Source organism: Ailuropoda melanoleuca, chromosome 10, assembly GCF_002007445.2.
Source record: "Ailuropoda melanoleuca isolate Jingjing chromosome 10, ASM200744v2, whole genome shotgun sequence".
NCBI lineage: Eukaryota > Metazoa > Chordata > Mammalia > Carnivora > Ursidae > Ailuropoda > Ailuropoda melanoleuca.
The window spans coordinates 22,164,748-22,189,231 of record NC_048227.1 but is presented as its reverse complement, the minus strand read 5'-3'; the positions used below and the strand labels follow the sequence as shown (position 1 = coordinate 22,189,231).

Sequence of the window (24,484 nt, the reverse complement as noted above, 5' to 3'; positions counted from 1 at the left end):
TGTTAATCACCATACAGTACATCCCCAGATTCCGATGTAAAGTTTGATGCTTCATTAGTTGCGTATAAACCCAGTGTACCATACAATACGTGCCCTCCTTACCACAAATCACCAGTCTATCCCATTCACCCAACCCCCTCCCCTCTGAAGTCCTCAGTTTGTTTGTCATAGTCCATAGTCTCTCATGTTTCGTTCCCCCTTCTGATTACCCCCCTTTCTTTATCCCTTTCTTCCCCCTACCGATCATCCTAGTTCTTATGTTCCATAGATGAGAGAAATCATATGATAATTGTCTTTCTCTGCTTGACTTATTTCACTTAGCATTATCTCCTCCAGTGCCGTCCATGTTGCAGCAAATGTTGAGAATTCGTTCTTTCTGATAGCTGAGTAATATTCCATTGTATATATGGACCACAGCTTCTTAATCCAGTCATCTGTTGAAGGGCATCTCGGCTCCTTCCATGATTTGGCTATTGTGGACAATGCAGCTATGAACATTGGGGTGCATATGGCCCTTCTCTTTACTACGTCTGTATCTTTGGGGTAAACACCCAGTAGTGCAATGGCTGGGTCATAGGGTAGTTCAATTTTTAACTTTTTAAGGGACCTCCACACTGTTTTCCAGAGTGGCTGTACCAACTTGCATTCCCACCAACAATGTAGGAGGGATCCCCTTTCTCCACATCCTCTCCAACAATTGTTGTTTCTTGCCTTGTCTATCTTTGCCATTCTAACTGGCGTAAGGTGGTATCTCAGTGTGGTTTTGATTTGAATTTCCCTGATGGCTAATGATTTTGAACATTTTTTCATGTGTCTGTTAGCCATTTGTATGTCTTCATTGGAAAAGTGTCTGTTCATATCTTCTGCCCATTTTATGATTTGTTTATTTGTTTCTCGTGTATTGAGTTTGAGAAGTTCTTTGTAGATCTTGGATACCAGTCCTTTATCTGTGGTGTCCTTTGCAAATATATTCTCCCATTCCGTGGGCTGTCTCTTAGTTTTTTTGACTGTTTCCTTGGCTTTGCAGAAGATTTTTATCCTGATGAAGTCCCATATGTTCATTTTATCTTTTGTTTCTCTTGCCTTTCGAGATGTGTCATGAAAAAAGTTGCTGTGGCCGATGTCAAAGAAGTTATAGCCTATGTCCTCCTCTAGGATTTTGATGGATTCCTGTCTCACATTGAGGTCTTTCATCCATTTGGAGTTTATTTTTGTGTATGGTGTGAGAGAGTGGTCAAGTTTCATTCTTTTGCATGTAGCTGTCCAATTTTCCCAGCACCATTTATTGAAGAGACTGTCTTTTTTCCACCGGATGTTTTTTCCTGCTTTATCAAAGATTAGTTGCCCAAGAGCCGAGGGTCCATTTCTGCGTTCTCTCTTCTGTTCCACTGGTCTCATGGGTCTGTTTTTGTGCCAGTACCATGCTGTCTTTGTGATCACAGCTCTGTAGTACACCTCGAAATCTGGCATTGTGATGCCCCCAGCTTTGTTTTTCCTTTTCAACAGTTCCTTGGAGATTCGGGGCCTTTTCTGGTTCCATACAAATTTAAGGACTATTTGTTCCAGTTCTTTGAAAAATGTCCTCGGTATTTTGATCGGGATAGCATTGAAAGTGTAGATTGCTCTGGGTAGTATGGACATTTTAACTATGTTAATTCTTCCAATCCATGAGCATGGAATATTTTTCCATCTTTTTATGTCTTCCTCAATATCTTTCAAAAGTGATCTATAGTTTCTAGGATATAGGTCCTTTACGTCTCTGGTTAAGTTAATTCCAAGGTAACGTATGGTTTTTGGTGTTATTGTAAATGGGATGGATTCCCTAATTTCTCTTTCTTCAGTCTCGTTATTCGTGTATAGAAATGCAACTGATTTCTGGGCATTGATTTTGTATCCTGCCACCTTACTGAATTGTTCTATAACTTCTAATAGTTTGGGAGTGGATTCCTTTGGGTTTTCCATATAGAGTATCATGTCATCTGCAAAGAGAGACAGTTTGACTTCTTCTTTGCCGATTTGGATACCTTTGATCCCTTTTTGTCTTCTGATTGCTGTTGCAAGGACTTCTAGTACTATGTTGAATAATAGTGGCGAGAGTGGGCATCCTTGTCGTGTTCCTGATCTTAAGGGAAAGGCTTCCAGCTTTTCCCCATTGAGAATAATGCTTGCAGTAGGCTTTTCATAGATGGCTTTTATGAGATTGAGAAATGTACCCTCTATTCCTACACTCTGAAGGGTTTTAATCAGGAAAGGATGCTGTATTTTGTCAAATGCTTTTTCTGCATCAATTGAGAGGATCATATGGTTCTTGAGTCTTTTCTTGTTGATATGATGTATCACATTGATTGATTTGCGAGTGTTGAACCATGCTTGCATCCCAGGTATGAATCCCACTTGGTCATGATGGATAATCCTTTTAATGTACTGTTGGATTCTATTAGCAAGGATCTTGTTGAGGATTTTGGCATCCATATTCATTAGAGAAATCGGTCTGTAATTCTCCTTTTTGAGGGGGTCTTTGCCTGGTTTGGGGATCAAGGTAATATTAGCCTCATAGAATGAGTTTGGTAGCTTTCCTTCTGTTTCTATTTTTTGAAATAGCTTTAGGAGAATAGGTATTATTTCTTCTTTGAATGTTTGGTAGAATTCCCCAGGAAAACCGTCTGGGCCTGGAGTTTTATTATTTGGAAGGTTGTTTATCACTGACTCAATTTCTTCATAGTTAATTGGCCTATTTAAGAAATCTATTTCTTCCTGTTTCAGTCTTGGTAGTTTATAGGTTTCCAGGAAGGCCTCCATCTCTTCCAGATTGTTTAGTTTTTTGGCATATAGCTGTTGATAAAAGTTTCTAATAATCCTTGCAATTTCAATGGTGCTGGTCGTGACCTCTCCNGAATTGCTACTCCAGCTTTCTTTTGAGGTCCATTTGCGTGGAAGATGGTACTCCATCCCCTTACTCTAAGTCTGAATGCATCTTTGGGTTCAAAATGAGTCTCTTGTAGACAGCAAATGGATGGGTCATGTCTTTTTATCCAATCTGCAACCCTGTGGCGTTTTATGGGAGAGTTTAAGCCATTTAGATTGATAGAGATTATTGACAGATATGATTTTAATGATGCCATTTCTCTTTAAAGTCTTTGTATCGGTTGTGACTTGCTGCTCTGTATCACTCTTGGGGCCTTTTTACCTTTATAGAGCCCCCCTTAATATCTCCTGTAGGGCTGGTTTCGTGGTTACGAAATTGGTTAATGATTGGCGATTTTGGAACGTCTTTATTTCTCCATCAATTCTGAATGACAGCTTTGCTGGATAAAGGATCCTTGGCTGCATGTTTTTCTCTGAAAGAGCTTTAAAAATGCCCCCCCAAGCCTTTCTCTCATTCCATGTCTGTGTAGACAGGTCTGATGTCATTCTGATACCTTTGCCTTGGTATGTGAGAAATTTCTTTGCCCTGGCCACTTTCAATACTGTATCCTTGGATCTAATATTTGCGAATTGCACTATGACATGCCGTGGCGTAGGTTTGTCCTGGTTGAGCTTGGATGGGGTCCTCTCTGCCTCTTGGACACGAATGCTTGTTTCCCTTGCTAGATTAGGGAAGTTTTCAGCTACAATTTGTTCAAATATCTCTTCTAGACCTCTGTTTTTCTCCACCCCTTCAGGGATGCCGATGATTCTGACATTGGATCGTTTCATAGAGTCAGTAATCTCCCGTAATCTACATTCGTGGGCGTGGATTTTTTTAAGACCAGCTTCTATTTTCGTTTTTTCTTCTACTAACCCATCCTCCAATTCGCTAATGCGTTCCTCTGCCTCAGGGACCCTGGCCATCAGAGCCTCTATTTTTTAGTGCATTTGGCTCATAGAATTTTTAATTTCTGTCAGATTCACTCTCATTTCTGCCCTTAGGGATTCTATATTCTCAGCAACGCTTTCTCTGATGCTTTTTTCAAGTTTACTCATCATCTTGACCATTGTTGCTCTGAATTCCATTTCTGATAATTGGGATACATCCGTATGTATTAATTCTGTGGCCGAGGCCAATTCTGTGGCAGAGGCCACAGACTCATTATCTTTTCTTTGCTGGGGGGGACTTCTCCTTCTCGTCATTCTGATGAAGAGAGATTGCAGGGTTGTCCAGAGCCCAAATTATTGACTGGGACCCAGGCCGTGCGCCCTTGTTTTATAGAGATCTTAGGGATGTGGGCTTCTTCCTTAAAGAGTTTATTTATTTATTTGAGAGAGAGAAACAGTCAGCAATAAAGGGAACCCAAACAGGGGAGTGGGAGAGGAAGAAGCAGGCTCCCAGCGGAGAAGCCCGATGAGGGCCTCCTTTCCAGAATGCTGTGATCATGCCCTAATCCGAAGACAGGCACTTAATGACTGTGCCACTCAGGTGCTCCAGGATGTGGGCTTCTTGATTTTTCAGCCTACCTTCTGGGGGAGGGGCCTGCCACACCAATACTCAGGAAACCCCATTTGGGTAGAGTCTCCGTGTCCCCTGCGAGGGGGGATGGGGATGGGCACCCTGTGAGCCAGTATTTCCAGGCTTTTGTTCTCTGATGGCTTTCCCTGGTGGTCTGCTGTGCCTTTTCTGAGAGTCAGAGCAGCAGTGGCCGTATCCTAGCCTCTGTCTCAGAGCTGAGAGATCGTAGTTCGCTCTCCACTGATGTTCTGGCCACTGTAACTGTTTCAATTGGTGCTGCTAAAAACCCTGCAGTGACCCGGGATGTGCTCCCCACAGCCTGTGTGCCAGCCCTCCCTTCCAGGCCCAGTAAGTCTCTGTCCTTTGTGCTTCTAACACTGCCCGCTGCCCCCGGTTCCCACGCACGCTCCAAGCTCCCAAGCTCCGTGTTTCAGTATGGTTCGCCTGTGCTCTGGAGTGCCAGTTTTCAGTCTGGTCGCGCTTGCACTCCTGAGCTCTTGGTTTCACTCTAGTTCGAGTGTGTGGTCGGGAGCTCCTGTTTTCAGTTTGGACACGGGTGTTCCCAGGCTCACTGTCTCAGTCCACTCTCTTGCGGGTGCTGGTCTGAGAGTCCAGCCCGCTCCCCAGCACAAGGGGCTACTGCTTCCCAACGCCTGAGCGCAGAGGCTCCCTCCCCATTCCCTTTATCTTCCTATATCTGTGCTAGGATTCACAGCTCCCCGCTTTGTACCTCAATACTCAGCACTGGAGATGTTCATTTGTAGAGATCCAGATGTATCTTCCTGCGTCTCAGGCTGATTCTGTGGGTGTTCATAATGGTCTGGTAGATATCCAGCTCGACTTGGACCAGCTGAGAAAGGGTCGCCTACTCCTCCTCCATCTTTTCTCCTCCTTGCAGAAAATGGTTGCCTTTCTGTTCATAGAGTTTCTGCTACTCTTTTCTTCATTCTCCAGTTGCATTCATAGGTATTCGGAATGGTTTGGTAGGTCTCTCGCTGAATTCCTGGGACCAGACAAACTTTAGGTCTCCTGCTCCTCCGCCATCTTGGAACACCAACTCTGATTATATTTTAAAATCAGTATAGTCCTCAGAATTTTAGTATCAAACAAAAAACATGCTACAAGAATATCTTAAAGAATATCTTAAAGCAGGTTTTTGAATATGTATTTAAATTATGGTTTTTTTAAGGTACAGAAGTCTTAACAATCTACTCATTGCTTTTGATTGCCATAGTTCAGAATTTATTAATGTTCTTTTTCATACAAATGCTAACAGGAAGGTATTAAAAAGATTTTGATAATTGTGTGGTTTAGAAAAAATACACCTGGGGCACCTAGGTGGCTCAGTTGGTTAAGTGTCTGCCTTCAGCTCAAGTCATGATCCCAGGGTACTGGAATTGAGTCCACATCAGTCTCCTTGCTTGGCAGGGAGCCTGCTTCTCCCTCTACCCCTCCCTCTGCTCATGCTTGTTTTCTCTCTCTCTCTCTCTCTCTCTCATACACACAAATAAATAAATAAAAATCTTTTTAAAAAAAGAAAAGAAAAAGTACACGTTTCAAATCATATATTTTCTACTAAGGGTTTTACCCCTTTGATCAATGTAATTAATCTTTCCCGTCTCTCAATATACTGTGACATACTGTTTCTTCCATTTTTCTTCTTAGAATTTTTCTCCTTAGATTATAATTACTCCTATATATCTCTTCACCTCTTTCAAGTATCCACACACAAAGAGCCAGTTTTATACATAGGCAATAGTAGGAAATGTAAGGACTTAAAAAAAAAAACCTCTCTAATATAAATGTCCCCATCATTTTACAAAACAAAGAACATTTAACCCCCCAGAGGAGAGTTATTATCTTTGACTAGAGGTTTTAAGTTTAAGTTCAGCTTATGAAACATACAATATATTGTAACTTTTTTTCTCATGTTTTCTCAGAATGGTATAAACTTTGCTGTGGATTTTCAGCAACCCTCTGATTTATTAGGAGCCACTACTATCATGCTGTCTTTATACAATACACCTTATGATCAGTGAGAAAGATCAAGGAGTCTTCCAAATTTGGAATCTTGTTTGACTTTCCCTAAATAAAATAGATTGAGGCTTTAGTCAAAATGAAATGTTTTGTGCTTTTTGTTGTTTATGTGTGTTTGTAGGGTCAATAACCTGGCAGATTCCCAAATGGATATTCAGGATACCCACTCTCCTCCCTTGAAGGGTGAAAAAATAAGACAAGACATGAAGTGGAATAAGAATATGCCCAGATATCATGAGAGAGCTGTTTTTTCTAGATTGAATGAAATTGCTACTATTAAATTTAACACTGGGGTGAGCAAATTCACTAAGAATATAAACCTAGTATGTCTGGCTTGGGTATAATATGTGCACTTGTTTAATATTTGAAATTAAAAGATGTTTGGAGTTTAGACATAGAAGATCCAGCCAGATATGGACCAGTGTGTGTTACAACCCCATTAATTTCCTGCAGGAGAAGTGAGTTCTGGATAAAGATCACAGCTGCTACTTTCACCATTAATTCTTAGAATCACTTTGAAAAGTTCTCATTTATTTTCTTATAAATTTCCCCTTTGTTCAGTTCTAAGACAAGACTGGAAATTATTACTGTTATAATCGGAAGATATTGATTGACCAGATTAGGGGTATTTTCTCATGATGAACCATAGTTTGTATATCAAAACTTGACAAAGCATAATAGTTATATACAAATTTTATGGGGATGTTTCCCTTTAAAGTTGACAAATATATCATGGTTTAAAAAGAAATGTATATAATTTTGTTTTTCTGATCAGAATGACAAGTATATTATTGAATAAAATAATCTTAAGATTTTCAATGTAGTTAGATCAGAAACTAGATATTAATCTTTCACCTTAATACCTTACACAAATAAAATGTTATGATATTTATTTTCTTGGGCTCAAGGATATATTTGTATTATGTGTGTATATTTAGTGTGATAAAAATTTGGAGCATTTATATTAATGGGTTTCGCTATGAATTTCCTCCTTGGGTCACCACCCATCATAATGGTATGTTTCTCTCCTCTTTTTAGTTTGCACTTTACTGCCAGCAGTTTCATTCCATGTTTGTAAAGAGGGCACTATTCACTTGGCGCAATTGGAAGTTGATGTTGCTACAGATATCAGTAATTTTGGTTTTCACTACGTATCTCTTAAGAACTATATACTCACAGCATGACCTGCCCATGAGAGAAATGGACTTGAGTCAGTATGGTCGAACAATTGTGCCTTATTCAATTTCAGGGAATTCTGATTTGGCTCTGAATTTCATAAATAATCTTAAGATTTTTCTGAAACGTAAGAATCAAGAACTTCGGGAAGTGCAAGGTAAGACCCATAGGGAAAAAAAGAGACTGCCGCTTTATGAAGACCCATTTGTATTACTTACAAAGAAGGGGGTTAACTATGCTATTTATCTACCCATTTCTTTCTTTTCCTACTAATTACCAGTATCTTAGAGGCAGCTAAATCAGAGACAAAAAAACAAAAAAGTATACTTCAAGACAACTGGTGACAAAAGTTAATATCTAATGGAGACATTTGGCTGTAGGCTGTCGCTCAGCTAATTGCATCATCTTTCAAAGGATGAGTTAAAGAGCCAAAATACTACATTGCTGTGAAATTTAACACAGAATTTTTATTCTGATCAAGATACAGAAATGTTTCCCTAAGCTCTCAAAGTGAAATGTTGATTCCAAGATCTGCAGTTTGCCCTTCAGTCTACTATGTTCATCTCTTAAAAACAAGTGACAGAAGATTCCAAGATCTGAAATTTGCCCTTCATCCTACCATGTTCATCTTTTATTTTTTATAATAATAATATTTTTTAAATCATGTTATGTTAGTCACCATACCGTATATTCTTAGTTTTTGATGTAATGTTCCATGATTCATTATTTGTGTATAACACCCAATGCACCATGCAATATGTGCCCTCCTTAATACCCATCACCAGCCCGTCCCAATCCCCCACCACCCTCCCCTCTGAAGACCTCAGTTTGTTTCCCAGAGTCCACAGTCTCTCATGGTTCATTCCCCCCTCTGTTTAACCCCCCTTCGTTCTTCCCTTCCTTCTCCTACCGATCTTCCTATTTCTTATGTTCCATAAATGAGTGAAAGCATATGATAATTGTCTTTCTCTGCTACACTTATTTCACTTAGCATTATCTCCTCCAGTCCCGTCCATGTTGCTGCAAATGTTGGGTAATCATTCTTTCTGATGGCTGAGTAATATTCCATTGTATATATGGACCACATCTTTTTTTTAATGTTTTTTTTATTATATTATGTTAGTAGCCATACAGTACATCCCTAGTTTCTGATGCAAAGTTCGATGATTCATTAGTTGCGTATAATCCCCAGTGCACCATTCAATGTGCCCTCCTTACTACCCATCACCAGTCTATCCCATTTCCCCACCCCCCTCCCCTCTGAAGTCCTCAGTTTGTTTCCCAGAGTCCATAGTCTCTCATGCTTCATTCCCCCTTCTGATTATCCCCCCTTTATTTATCCCTTTCTTCTCCTACCTATCTTCCTAGTTCTTATGTTCCATAGATGAGAGAAATCATATGATAATTGTCTTTCTCTGCTTGACTTATTTCACTTAGCATTATCTCCTCCAGTGCCATCCATGTTGCAGCAAATGTTGAGAATTCGTTCTTTCTGATAGCTGAGTAGTATTCCATTGTATATATGGACCACAGCTTCTTAATCCAGTCATCTGTTGAAGGGCATCTCGGTTCCTTCCACAGTTTAGCTATTGTGGACAATGCTGCTGTGAACATTGGGGAGCACATGGCCCTTCTCTTCACTACGTCTGTATCTTTGGGGTAAATACCCAGTATTGCAATGGCTGGGTCATAGGGTAGCTCAATTTTTAACTTTTTAAGAGACCTCCACACTGTTTTCCAGAGTGGCTGTACCAACCTGCATTCCCACCAACAATGTAGGAGGGATCCCCTTTCTCCACATCCTCTCCAGCAATTGTTGTTTCTTGCCTTGTCAATTTTTGCCATTCTAACTGGTGGCGTAAGGTGGCATCTCAATGTGGTTTTGATTTGAATTTCCCTGATGGCTAATGATTTTGAACATTTTTTCATGTGTCTGTTAGCCATTTGTATGATGTACCATATGACTGGGTTATTCATTACACTTCAGGTCAACTATGTTCTTTGACTTCACAGCCTCAAGGCTGTCATGTCAATTAAACTGGACCATCATATGACATTGATAACCACCTGCTTCAATGCAATTATTATCAAAATACCAGAAGACTTTTTGCAAAAATGGCAAGTCAGTTCTAAAATGTATATGAAAATGCAAATGACCTACAATAACCAAAATAACTTTGAGAAAAGAATAAATCATGTTTGTTTTAGACAAGAATAGAACAAGACATTCTTAGTAATTTGCTGTTTTTTCAAGTTATAGGCTACATGGTGAGATTATTGTAGGAATTAGTGATGGAGTGGAATTCTTGAGGAGAAACAAAGATTTGAAATAGACATTGTGGGAAGCTGGAAAGGGAAGAGATAAAAGGAAAAATATTTTTCTTTCCTCTCCAACTTAAGTAGTAGGTGATTTATTACATGTTGACTCACTGATCAATTTCTTTCTTTATCCTAGGTGACATAACAAAACATATAATCGAAAACAAAGAATTTCGTGACTTCTCCATTACTGCATTTTCCATTGAGGTTGAGGAAAACAAAACAGTATTTACTATTTTGTTCAATAATGAGGCATACCATTCAGCTGCCGTATCACTGGCAGTGTTAGACAACGTTCTTTTTATGTCACTCTCTGGCCCCAATGCTTCTATCAAAGTCTCCAACCAGCCTCAGCCTCTCCCTCTTTATGATCTTAACATAATGTATGTATGATTTTCCTTTTACTGGAATTGATCCTTAATATATCCCTTGCTATCTGGCCATATGCATTTAAAAATAGCTATTAAATCATCATTTTCTACTTATATTTCATAATTTCTTTCATTTATTTCATCCTCTGTAGGCCTATAAGTGGATTACAAATAGTAATAAATTTGGCTTTTGGCATGGCTGTTGTGGTTGGTAGCTTTTGCCTTCAGACAGTGACTGAGAGAACTACTAGGGCAAAGCACATCCAGTTTGTGAGTGGGGTCTCTGTACTTACTTACTGGCTTGCTGCTTTTCTGTGGGATCTCATCTACTTCTCCATTCTCTGCTGCTTACTACTGGTGAGTGTTACTGATGTTGCATGAAGGCTTATTGTCCTTTGTCAACCACAGGAAATTTCTATTCAATAATTTGTATCCTAAAATAAAACTTGTAAAGAAATTTGAAACTACTTTGGCTTATTATGCCAGAGAATATATTGTGGAAACTTCATTATGGGAATGTTCTCATTCATATTTTTTCAATTGGAGAAAACATATTTCTTTGAAAGTTCTCTCTTGAATTGTCTTCCCATGTAATTGCTCAGCATTATGCCTTATCCCCATAGCTATTCTAAAGAAATATGGGCTATCATTTGTCACTTGTCCCTCACTACTCATATAGATAAGCCACTGCTGACTAATTCTCAGTGCTGAGCCCTCTGGTAAAGTTGGACATCAGCACACAGTTTAGAATCGTTTCTTAAGTCAGACTTCCTGTCACTCTTCACCACCAGAACACACACACAACCCACTCCCATTCCACCACTTTCATACACCAAATCCAAGCTGGTTGGGTCTGCAAAACAGAACTAGTTTTTACTCAGATACCCCATTTTAGGCACTGAGGATGTGCCAAAAAGAGCAAGCAAGGATGGTATAACATCCTTTAATGAAATGATTTTGCTCATTGGTGAACTTTGCAACTTTTTTTGTTTTGGATGCATATTTGAGGGTGAGGGAGAGGTAAAGCTAGATAGTTTCAAGGGGTGAGCACATGGATAAAAGAGGTAAAGTTCTGGGGCGCCTGGGTAACTCAGCCAGTTAAGCGTCTGCCTTCACCTCAGGTCATGATCTCCAGGTCCTGGGATGGAGCCCTGGCTCTTGCTCCCTGCTCAGTGGGGAGCCTGCTTCTCCCTCTCCCTTTGCCCCTCCACACCCTCACCCTCACTCATGTGCACTCTCTCTCTCTCTGTCTCTCAAATAAATAAAGAAAATCTTAAAAAAAAAAAAGGTGAAGTTTCTGTACAAGAGGTACTAGGGAAGAAGTAGTTTACTTCAGGTTCATAAGGTAAGGCTTTTCTTTTTTTAATAGGTAACGTTATTGAAGTAATGAATAGTTCTATCTTCTAATGAAGGCAGGGCTTGCTGTTTTCTAAGTTTTCTGGCTTGACTTCTTATTGCACTGTGTCCTTCACCTTGCACTTACCTCTGCACTCTGTGTCTCAGGGAGTGTTCAAATACTGTGGAGTGGATGCATTTGTTGCAAATTACAACTTTCTGGACACAATGATGATCCTTATGCTGTATGGTTGGTCTGTTGTACCGCTCATGTATCTTGGAAGCTTCCTGTTTTCTAGTAGTACTGCTGCCTACATCAAGCTCACCCTCTTTAACTACTTTTCAACTATTTTCAGTATCACCATTTACGTCATAAGACAACACTATGGTAAGGACTTCACACATTTTCCCTTTCTCCAGGAAATACATTAAATAAATGAGAATGAAAGAGCTTGAGGATAAAAATATTAATTGCTAAGCACTTACTTTCCAGGAATCTAAAAACCTGTGCTGTTTGGAAATCAGCAAATATTTATCAAGTGGGTATGTGAGAGATAGAGTTTGAGAGTAGGAGGGCGAGAGGAAATAGGGAAGAGAAAGGAAGAAAGAAAAAGAGAGAATTTAAGTCCTTTAAAGGATCTAGACTCAGTATCATTCTAGCCTCATGAAAGAAAGAGTTAGAAGAGTAAAAGATTACAAGTATGCAGATTCACCCCCACGCACCTCCACCTTGAGACATGGTTCTTCAGTTTTTACCATCTTTAGCACTTTGGAGCAAGGTGGGGAGACTGGAGAGAGGAAGGTGTTCTGGTATGACTCTTCCCTAATTTAATGAAGCACATAATCTTGAACCTCCTAAGGAGAATTTTCTTCAGAAGGAAATAATAAAATATGTAACAAATGTAGTCATCATTAAAGCAGTTTATTCCTTTCAGGCTTGGTTTCAGCAGGATTCCAGGAGTAGGTTTTCTCCATCTTCCTTCTCTGATTATGAAATTTAAAGAAGGGCAGACTCTGCTGGTGATTATCACAAATAAGACTTGTTTGTTTCTAGAACATTCCCTTTTTAATTTCTTGTGAAAATGAATTTTGGACTGTATTCATCCATTCATCCCTGTCTTAAGTGGCAGAACCACACCAAAAAAGGCTTCCAGACTCATTCCCTAACTTTATGCCTTGGCCTTCCACAAAATGAAATTTAGTGTGTGAACCAGAAATAGCTTTTTTATTGACAAGGCAAGAAACAACAACTGTTGGAGAGGATGTGGAGAAAGGGGATCCCTCCTACATTGTTGGTGGGAATGCAAGTTGGTTTTATTGACAAGGCAAGAAACAACAACTGTTGGAGAGGATGTGGAGAAAGGGGATCCCTCCTACATTGTTGGTGGGAATGCAAGTTGGTACAGCTACTCTGGAAAACAGTGTGGAGGTCCCTTAAAAAGTTAAAAATCGTCATAGCAGCATTGTCCACAATAGCCAAATTGTGGAAGGAGCCGAGATGCCCTTCAACAGATGACTGGATTAAGAAGATGTGGTACATATATACATTGGAATATTGCTCAGCTATCAAAAAGAATGATTTCTCAACATTTGCTGCAACATGGACGGCATTTTGCTAAGTGAAATAAGTCAAGCAGAGAAAGACAATTATCATATGGTTTCACTCATCGGTGGAACATGAGAAGTAGGAAGATCAGTAGGAGAAGAAAGGGATAAAGAAAAGGGGGTTAAAAGAAGGGGGAATGAAGCATGAGAGACTATGGACCCTGGGAAACAAACTGAGGGCTTCAGAGGGGAGGGGGGTGGGGGAATGGGATAGGCTGATGATAGGTAGTAAGGAGGGCACGTATTGCATGGTGCACTGGGTGTTATATGCAACTAATGAATCATGGAACTTTACATCAAAAAACCAGGGATGTACTGTTTGGTGACTAACATAATAAAATTTTAAAAAATATTATTATATAAAAAATGAATAGAAGTAATAGTAACCTGGTTTATGAATTTGCCTATGTTAATACTTTCAAAGCTTAAAATAACATTTGATGAGTATAAAAAATTAATTGGCATAATAATGCACTATCTTTTTCACAGGGCAAAATATTTCATGAGTAAAACAAGTATTTGGGCCATGCAAATTAAGTAGACATTAAGAATGATAAATATTAATTTTATTTTATTTTTTTTAAGATTTTATTTATTTATTTGACAGAGATAGAGACAGCCAGCGAGAGAGGGAACACAAGCAGGGGGAGTGGGAGAGGAAGAAACAGGCTCATAGCGGAGGAGCCTGATGTGGGGCTCGATCCCATAACGCCGGGATCACGCCCTGAGCCGAAGAAGGCAGACGCTTAACCGCTGTGCGACCCAGGCGCCCCGATAAATATTAATTTTAAAAGGCACAGCTTACCACAACGTTGTAGCTAAGAACAAGTTCTTGGGTAATTACTGGAACTCAGGTAACGCCTTCAATAGATCTTGATGAAAAAGCTGAACAGTTTCCCTTAAGTACTAATATTATGTGGAAAATAGAAGCCTTATTTTTTTCCATTATCAAACTTATTAAATAGAATGCTAGATCTTTGTCAAAGTAAGTCACTCTGTAGAATAAATCCTGATATAAAAGCAAATAAAAATTGAAACAATAATTATCCCAGGAAAAAATTCCCTATGGTCTGCTTACCACAGTGATTAAATTTGTTGTTAATTTCTAAAATGTATTTAGCTAATTACTCTAATAGAAATATTTGCTTTTTTTATACCTCATGCCAATTATTACTTGAACTCACTGTTGATTAAGAAATTAAATATTTTATTATTTTTGGTAATTTTGGATGTTATAATACAAAAATAACTTCCTAATTGTTTAATAAATAGGTTGTGTTTGATATCAAAAAAAAAGAAAGAAATAGCTTTTTTATTCTTTTGCATACCTCTCCAAAGAGAGTAGTATTATGCCATGTGGGGAAGGCATGAGCTCCTGAATAGTAGGCTAAAAGTCAAGTAGGAGTTATGCATTCATGCTCATTTCCTGAAATGATACTATTGTCAATCACTTTTATACTACTTATAGATTCTACCAGTGGTCTGCCCTATTTGTTACCCATTCTGTCTTGTGTATATTTCCTTTCTAAATTTTTCCTCTACTAGTAACTTAAACCTTTGGACTCCTGTACCAATATTGACTTATTTTCCCTGACACCAGGTGGAACTGAAAGTCATTTCTCATAGCAGGTTTTCCATACCTTCTCCCTCAGTGAATCTTCTTTCCTATAAGCATCCAGACTATAAATTCCTCAGATTCTCCTAACAGAAGGTAAGAGTGGAGTAGTAATATTAATCTTCATTATTATATTCATTTCTGAGACTTTATATTGTCTGGCCATAGTGTATTATCTTAATCCAGAAGAATCAGTGTTTCCTTCCACCTGGGGCACACTAAAGCAGCAAACTTGATTTTGCTTTATCTGAAACCTAGATACTATGGGTTTTCTGGATTCCAGTATCTAATTATGAAGACTCTTCTCTTCAACTGTGGTTTCATGGGCCTGTTGGTTTACTTCTTGGATTAAAATAAAGTTTGTTGGGGTGCCTGGGTGGCTCATTTGGTTAAGCATCTGCCTTCAGTTCAGGTCATGATCCCAGAGTCCTGGGATTGAGCCCCGCGTCAGGCTCCCAGCTCAGCCGAGAGTTGGCTTTCACTCTGCCCCTCCCCTAGCTCGTGTTCACACTTGTGCTTCTCTCTCTCTCTCCCTCTCTCACCCCCTTAAATAATCAAATAAAGATAAAATCTTTTATTTTTTAATTTTTTAATTTTTTAAATTTAAATTCAATGAGCCAAAATACAATACATCATTAGTTTCAGCTTTGTAATGTAGCATGAAGTCAGGCAACATGATGTCCCCAGCTTTGTTTTTCTTTTTCAACATTCCCTTGGCAACTCGGGGTCTTTTCTGATTCCATACAAATTTAGGATTCTTTGTTCCAGCTCTGTGAAAAATGTCAATGGTATTTTGATAGGGATGGCATTGAAAGTGTAGATTGCTCTGGGCAGCATAGACATTTTCACAAAGTTTATTCTTCCAATCCATGAGCATGGAATGTTTTTCCATCTTCTTGTATCTTCCTCCATTTCTTTCATAAGTGTTCTGTAGTTTCTAGAGTACAGATCCTTTACCTCTTTGATTAGATTTATTCCTAGGTATCATGGGTTTGGGTGCTATTGTAAATGGAATTAATTCCTTCATTTCTCTTTCTTCAGACACACTGTTAGTGTATAGAAGTACAGCTGATTTCTGTGCATTGATTTTGTATCCTGCCACCTTGCTGAATTGCTGTATGAGTTCTACCAATTTTTGAGTGGAGTCTTTATGGTTTTCCACATGGAGTATTGTGTCATCTGCGAAGAGTGAGAGTTTGACTTCCCCTTTGCAAATTTGAATGCCTTTTATTTCTTTTTGTTGTCTGGTAGCTGAGGCTAGGACTTCTAGTACTATGTGGAACAGCAGTGGTGAGAGTGGGCATCCCCATTGTGTTCCAACATTAAGGGAAAAATCTCTCAGTTTTTTCCCATTAAGAATATTATTCACTGTGGGCTTTTCATAGATGGCTTTTATGATATTGAGGTGTGTTCTCTCTATCCCTACACTTTGAAGAGTTTTAATCAAGAAAGGATGCTGTATTTTGTCAAATGCTTTTTCTGCATCTATTGAGAGGATCATATGGTTCTTGTCTTTTCTTTTATGAATGTGTTGTATCATGTCGATTGATTTGCGAATGTTGTACCACTCTTGCATCCCAGAAATAAGTGCCACTTGGTTGTGGTGAATAATCTTTTTATCATTTTTTTTAACATTTTAAAAAATTTATCCTTTTAATGTAGTGTTGGATCCTATTGGTTAGTATCTTGGTGAGAGTTTTGACATCCCATCTTCATCAGGGATATTGGTCTGTAATTCTCTTTTTTGATGGGGTCTTTGTCTGGTTTTGGGATCAAAGTAATGCTAGCCTCATAAAATGAGTTTGGAAGTTTTCCTTCCATTTCTATTTTTTGAAACAGCTTCAGTTGAATAGGTATTATTTCTTCTTTAAATGTTTGGTAGAATTCCCCCTGGGAAGCCATCTGGCCCTGGACTCATGTTTTTTGGGAGGTTTTTGATTACTAAGGCCATTTCCTCACTGGTTATTGGTCTGTTCAGATTTTCTGTTTCTTCCTGTTGCAGTTTTGGTAGTTTGTAAGTTTCCAGAAATGCATCCATTTCTTCCAGATTGCCTAATTTACTGGCATATAGTTGCTCATTATATGTTCTTAGAATTGTCTGCATTTCTTTGGTGTTGGTCATGATCTCTCCCCTTTCATTCATGATTTTATTAATTTGGGTCCTTTCTCTTTTCGTTTGGATAAGTCTGACTAGAGGTTTACCAATCTTATTAATTCTTTCAAAGAACCAGCTTCTAGTTTCATTTATCTGTTCTGTTCTTCTGGGTTTTTTTCATTGATTTCTGCTCTTATCATTATCATTTCTCTTCTCCTACTTGGTTTAGGTCTTACTTGTTTTTTCTCCAGCCACTTTAGGTGTAAGTTTAACTTGCGTATTTGGGATTTTTCTAAGTTTTTGAGAGGTTTGTATTGCAATATATTTCTCTCTTAGGATCACCTTTGCTGTATCCAAAAGGTTTTGAACAGACGTGTTTTCATCCTCATTAGTTTCCATGAATTGTTTAAATTCTTCTTTAATTCCCTGGTTGACCCATTCATTCTTTAGTAGGATGCTCTTTAGCCTCCATGTATTTGAGTTCTTTCCAAATTTCCTCTTGTGATTGAGTTCCAGTTTCAAAGCACTGTGGTCTGAAAATATTCAGGTAATAATCCCATTCTTTTGGTATCAGTTAAAACCTGATTTGTGACCAGTATGTGATCTATTCTGGAGAAAGCTCCACATGCACTCATAAATAATGTGTATTCTGTTGTTTTAGGATGGAATGTTCTGTATATATCTGTGAAGTCCATCTGGTCCAGTGTGTCATTCAGAGCCCTTGTTTCCTTGTTGATCTTCTGCTTAGATGATCTGTCCATTGCTGTGAGTGGAGTGTTGAAGTCTCCTACTATTAATGTATTATCAATGTGTTTCTTTACTTTGGTTATTAATTGGTTTATATAATTGGTTGCTCCCATGTTGGGGGCATAAATATTTACTGCTGTTAGATCTTCTTGTCGGATACACCCTTTAAGTGTGATATAGTGCCCCTCGTCATCTCTTATTACAGTCTTTAGTTTAAAATATAATTTGTCTGATATGAGGATTGCTACCCTAGCTTTCTTTTGAGGTCCATTAGTGTGGTAAATGGTTCTCCATTCCCTCACTGTCAGTCTGGAAGTGTCTTTAGGTCTAAAATGAGTCTCTTGTAGACAGCATATTGATGGGTCTTGCTTTTTTATCCAATCTGACACCAGGAGTCTTTTGATTGGAGCATTTAGTCTACTCACGGTCAGAGTAATTATTGAAAGATATGAATTTAGTGCCATTTTTTGCCTGTAAAGTCCTTGTCTCTGTAGATTGTCTCTGTTTCTTTCTGGTCTGTGTTACTCTTGGGCTCCCTCTTCACTTACAGGATTCCCCTTAATATTTCTTGCAGGGCTGGCTTGGTGTCACATATTCTTTCAGTTTCTGTCTATCCTGGAAGCTCTTTATCTCTTCTTCCATTCTGAATGACAGCCTTGCTGGATAAAGTATTCTTGGCTGCATTTTCTTCTCATGTAGTACCCTGAATATATATCATGCCAGCCCTTTCTGGCCTTCCGGGTTTCTGTGGATAGGTCTGATGTTAGTCTGATGTTTCTCCCTCTGTAGATAAGGTGACTCTTGTCTCCGTCTGCTCTCAGGATTCTCTTTTTCTTTAAAATTTGCAAGCTTCACTATTATATGTCAGGGTGTTGATCTATTTTTGTTGATTTTGGGAGGGGTCCTCTCTACTTCTTGGGCATGAATGCCTGTCTCCTTACCCAGATTAGGGAATTTCTCAGCTATGATGTGCTGAAATATACCTTCTGCCCCCCCCCCAATAATTCTGACATTAGTACATTTCATTAATTTCTCAAATCCTTTGTTCATGGGCTATTAGTTGTTTTTCTCTCTTTTCCTCAGTGTCCTTTCTTTCCATCAGCCTGTCTTCTAGATCACTTTCTCTTCTGCCTCATTCACTCTAGCTGTTAGAGCATCCAATTTAGACTGCATCCCAGTTATAGCATTTTTAAGTTCGGCCTGATTAGATCTCATTTCTGCACTAAGAGATTCTCTACTGTCTTTTTTGCTTTTTTCAAGCCCAGCTACAAACTTTATAATTGTTATCCTGAATTCCATCTCTGACATTTTACTTACATCCATAACGATTAGATTTTTGGCAGAGAACATTGCCTTTGGTTATTTCTTTTGTTGTGAATTCCTCCTTCTAATCATTTTGCCCAGAGAAGAATGGGTTAGCAAGTGACCAGAATCAAAAATATCAACCACGACCCAAGCAAAGTACACACTAGACAAATCCAAAGTCATCAGAAACCAAAACAGAGAAGAAAAAACAAAACAAAACAAGAAAAAGGGGGGAGGGGAGATAAGATAGAATACAATCTCACAGGGTGGACAAAGCAGGGTGATCCACTTGTTCCTGAGTGAATTTTGATCAGTGTGTTAGGTGACTCTAAATCCCAAAATTGCAGGGAAAGCAAAACTTATACAAAAATAAAATTGAATAGAGTGAAAAAAGGCCAAAAATGAAGCATATATCTATAAAATGTAGATGTAAAAAATCAAAGTTGAAAAGCGCCTTAAGGGGCGCCTGGGTGGCTCAGTCATTAAGCGTCTGCCTTCGGCTCAGGGCATGATCCCGGTGTTCTGGGATCGGGCCCCACATCAGGCTTCTCCACTGGGAGCCTGCTTCTTCCTCTCCCACTCCCCCTGCTTGTGTTCCCTCTCTCGCTGGCTGTCTCTCTCTCTGTCAAATGAATAAATAAAATCTTAAAAAAAAAAAAAGAAAGAAAGAAAAGCACCTTAAAGGGGCACCTTGGTGTCTCAGTCATTAAGTGTCTGCCTTCAGCTCAGGTCATGATCCCAGGGTCCCAGGATTGAGCCCCCCATCAGGCTCCCTGCTTGGTGGGAAGCCTGCTTCTCCCTCCCCCACTCCCCTTGCTTGTGTTCCCTCTCTTGCTGTCTCTCTCTCTGTCAAATAAGTAAATAAAAATCTAGAAAGAAAGAAAGAAAGAAGAAAGAAAGAAAGGTGACTTAAAAACAAAGAGTTGATAAAATAAGAAACTAGTTGAAATGGGAAAAAAAGAAAAAAAAGAAATGGAAAATTTTAGACTGAAATATAAATGAATCATGAGGAAAAAACTTTTGAGTTCTATATACTATTTTCCCCTACCACTGGAGTTTTACAGTCTTGTGGGATCCATAAACTAGTTGTGCAATTGTTCTTCCCATTGGTTTTCTGGGGAGGGGCCTGCTGTGCTCCTTCTAAGGTGTCTTTGCCTGAGTGGAGTTGCACCACCCCTTCCCAGGGGCCTGGGCTCAGTGTCAGCTATCCTCTGTGTGGCTTTTGTTTCATGAAGGCTTTCTGCACCTCTTTAAAGGATCAGAATAAAAATGGCCATGCCCCAATCTCCAGCCCAAAGCTGAAAGATCGTGGTCCCCCCTCTTCAGTAAACCCTCAGGGACAAATAGTCTTCACTTTTGTGTGTGCCAAACTCCACAGACTCCTGCAGTTTGTGCCCACAGCAGTCTGAGGGACCCATGTTCTTGCCCTTTGTGTGCCCTGGGGCTGACAGTGGTTGTCGACTCCTGCACATACCTGCTCCTCCGCTCCCAGGGGATGGCTGAGTGGAGCCCTACTGTCCTTTCTGGGGCTGCCACCCTGAGAGCTATTACCCAGTAGTGGGTGCACCTGTTTGCCCCTCCCAGGGGATGGCAGGTGATCTGCACATTCCAGTCCTTTTCAGGGTGCTCAGGCAGAGAGTGGTCACCCAATCGACCTGGCTCGTGGTTTATGGCGACCAAAGCTGAGAGTGCCCTCCTGGGCTCACTGACCATAACCAGTTTCCCCACTCCACTGCTTGTGCCCTCTCCTGGCTCAGGCTCCCCATTTAGTCCTATGACTCCTGGAATCCTGAGACCACATGGACTCACCTAGGATTCTGCCCTTTTTATCTCCTGAGCCCCTTTCAGGCAGGGATGTCTCTCCCTGGAGCAGATTTCTAAGGGTTCTGATTTTGGCCTTTGGTGCTCTATCACTCTCTGGTAGCCAGCTTATGGAGACTCCCTCCCTGCTCTGTTTATCTTCCAATATCGCCCCTCAGATTCATGTATCCACACATCCTACCTTGCAAAAAGCAATCACTTTTCTACTTGTAGAGTTCCAGATATATTTTCTTACATCTCAGGCTGAATTCATGGGTGTTCAGAATGGTTTGATAGTTATCCCGCTAAGTTCAATGTACCAGATGAAATGAGGTCCCAGACAATTCTGCCATCTTGCCTCCCCTAAAAATAAAATCTTTTAAAAATAATAAAATTTGTCTTCAAGAGATACTGAGTTTAAAAAATCAATTCCATTCCCATAGTTGAAAAAAAAATCTGATTACCATTTTATCCTTGTTGTTTGTTGCAGTAATGTTTCCTATCTTGTTTCTAATAGTTAAGTTCTGCCACCTGGCTTCTCCTTTCTAGGATCCCATTATTCCCACTGATATCAAGGAACCAAATTCCATTGCAACATACCTTACCATCATCTTCACCCTACAGAAGACAATCAACACAGAGCTCTTCAAGAATATTTATTTTTACCTTTTACTGAAGTATAACTTGCATAAAGTAAAATTCAGAGACCATTAATGCACAGCTTGAGAGAGTTTCACAACATGAGCATAGTAGTGAAATATCACTCTTCCTAGCTAGGGTTTCCCATGGGTCTAGACCAACCAGAAGCCAGGGAGCAAAGAAATCCCTTAACTTAGTTTACACAGATAATCTTCCCAGGATAGATAATTCAATGGAGAAGAGTGGAGTATTGGTTTGAAGAGAATAATAGAGGAAATGTGACAGAGAGGCTATTGGATTTTGCAATGAGAAATTCAGTGTAGACTTCCATGTTCAGAAGGATGAAGGAATCAAAATTGTGAATTGCCCTCCCTCTTAAAACAACAGTATGCATTGGATTAAAAATTGTTGGGGCGCCTGGGTGGCAGAGCGGTTGAGCGTCTGCCTTCAGCTCAGGGCGTGATCCCGGCGTTATGGGATCGAGCCCCACGTCAGGCTCCTCTGCTGTGAGCCTGCTTCTTCCTCTCCCACTCCCGCTGCTTGTGTTCCCTCTCTCGCTGGCTGTCTCTATCTCTGTCTTATAAATAAATAAAAAATCTTTAAAAAAAATTGTTGGGTTTTTTTGTGGGGGGGATTGTTTTGTTTTGTTTTTTTGTTTTGGGGGGTTTTTTTGGCAAGCATTTCTATCCTTTTGTTTCAGGTGTAGAATTTAGTGATTCATTACTTTCATACAACAGCCAGTGCCCTCCTTAATACCCATCACCCATTTGGCCCATCGCCCTTGCCCACGTCCCCTCCAGCAACACTCAACTTGTTCTATATAGTTAAGAGTCTGTTTTATGTTTTGCCTCTCTTTTTTTCCCCTTATGTTCATCTGTTTAGTTTCTTAAATTCCACACAATTAAAATCACATGGTATTTTTTTCTGATTTATTTCACTTAGCATAATACTCTGTAACTCCATCCAAGTTGTTGCAAATGGTAAGATTTCATTCTTTTTGTGGTAGTAATCCATATTACTACATACATATATATGGAATGTATATATGGAATATTACCACATCTTCTTTATCCATCCATCAGCCGATGGATATTTGAGCTCTTTCCATAATTTGTCTATTGTTGATAATGTTGCTATAAACATTGGGGATTAAAAATTGCTTAAACATTTCAAATACCGCATTCATCTAGCAAGAAATTTCAGAATGCAGAGGCCAACAATAAAGTGGAATTCAGAATCCCATGATTTTCCATTTTGTAGCCTGTGTGGGGAACAGAGAAGAGTAGAAAGACCTAGAGCCAAGAGGTAGGGATTTTAATAACAGACCGCACATAAAGAGGGAAGAAAACAGATCCTAGGATCCATTAGCAAAAGTCTCCTCTTGAACTCTGTAATTGACAAATCCAAGCCACAAGCTACCAAGGTGAAGAAATTTAGTGACTTAATAACTAGTGTTTTCTCAAGGATAATCTGTTAGATTGGTAATTCTCTAGTTTACCAGATGAATGGTTTAGTCATTTTGGGGAAATTTGTTGTTATGGGAAGTTCATTATTTTCTTATAATTGAAGTTAATGGATCATCTTTTTAATCATAGGCCTTGCTTTTCCTCACTACATCAGAACCCTCATAGATAGTATCTTAGTCATGCTTCCTAGTTACAACTTTGCGATGTGTATCAGCAAATTCTTTGATGACTATGAGGTGAAAAAGATGTGTGCCAGGCAACTTGCAAGTGTACCTGCAAAGTGCAATAAAACATGTGAGTATCTCGGGCTCTGTGAGTCCTTAAAAACAATCTATTCCTTTCCAAGTGTTCACATTTAACATTATATTGTGGAAGATAAACCTGTCCTACCTCCAATGGAGATAGGCTTGCTGTTTTGAGTGCTTTTCTGTACCAAAGTTTTTCTGTACCAAAATTATTTTCACAGACCATGGAGGAAAAGGGAAGCCTCAAAATAAAATCTAAGATAAATTTCATGAAGTCACCACCAGATTTAGAATGAGTTACTACTAGTAACTCACATAATATGTGAAAATAGCTTTGTATACATTATTTTAAGCCCTCACAACACCCTACAAGTAAGCCATTATTATCTCAGTTTTATAAATGAGGAAACGGAACTTCTTACTAAACTGAACATTAGGTGAGTTCTCTGGGCCACTAAGCTTTAAGTGTCACACAAGTAAAGAAAGGTACATTCACAAGGGATAAAGAAAGGGGGGTAATCAGAAGGGGGAACGAAGCATGAAAGACCATGGACTATGAGAAACAAACTGGGGTCCTCAGAGGGGAGGGGGGTGGGGGAATGGGACAGGCTGGTGATGGGTAGTAAGGAGGGCACGTATTGCATGGTGCACTGGGTGTTATACGCAACTAATGAAATCGAACTTTACATCAGAAACCAGGGATGTACTGTATGGTGACTAACATAACATAATAAAAAAACATTAAAATAAAAATTAAAAAAAAGAAAGGTACATTCACAGCCATATCAAAATCAGGAAAAAATAAAGGCATTCTATTAAATTTTCCATATTTCATATTTCAAATTGTTGGTTTTTTAAATTGTTGATTTTTTAAATTGAGAAATAGCAAGCATATTTACTCTGAGTGTGTGTGTGTGTGTGTGTGTGTGTGTGTGTGTGTGTGTGAGATTCATTCTGGAACCAAATAATTTATATATTGCCACAGAAAGAAAATGTAATCATATTTGCTGAGATAAATACAGGTTGAAATATAATTATTAATATGGAAATATCAAATGGATTATATTTTCAGGGTGCCTGGATGGCTCAGTCAGTTAAGCGTCTGCCTTTGGCTCAGGTCATGATCTCAGGGTCCTGGGATCGAGCCCTACATCAGGCTCCCTGCTCAGTGGGGAGTCTCCTTTTCCCTCTCCCCTCTGCTCATGCTCTCTCTCTCTTGCTATCACTCTCTTAAATAAAAAATAAAATCTTTTAAAAAAACAAAACAAATGGATTATATTTTCTTGCAATCCCTGAATAAGGG

At 39.2% G+C, this 24,484-nt stretch overlaps 1 protein-coding gene across 1 annotated transcript in view; it reads left to right on the top strand.

Moving 5' to 3' along the window:
- The window catches only part of LOC105242040 (ATP-binding cassette sub-family A member 3), a 151,642-nt gene that overhangs the window by 77,723 nt on the left and 49,435 nt on the right, over positions 1 to 24,484 (top strand). The window contains exons 16-21 of the mRNA XM_034669564.1: positions 6,585 to 6,756; positions 7,502 to 7,796; positions 10,095 to 10,341; positions 10,482 to 10,686; positions 11,833 to 12,052; positions 23,066 to 23,230. Of these exons, the coding sequence (XP_034525455.1) occupies positions 6,585 to 6,756; positions 7,502 to 7,796; positions 10,095 to 10,341; positions 10,482 to 10,686; positions 11,833 to 12,052; positions 23,066 to 23,230 (1,304 nt within the window). The remainder of the gene's footprint in view (positions 1 to 6,584; positions 6,757 to 7,501; positions 7,797 to 10,094; positions 10,342 to 10,481; positions 10,687 to 11,832; positions 12,053 to 23,065; positions 23,231 to 24,484) is intronic.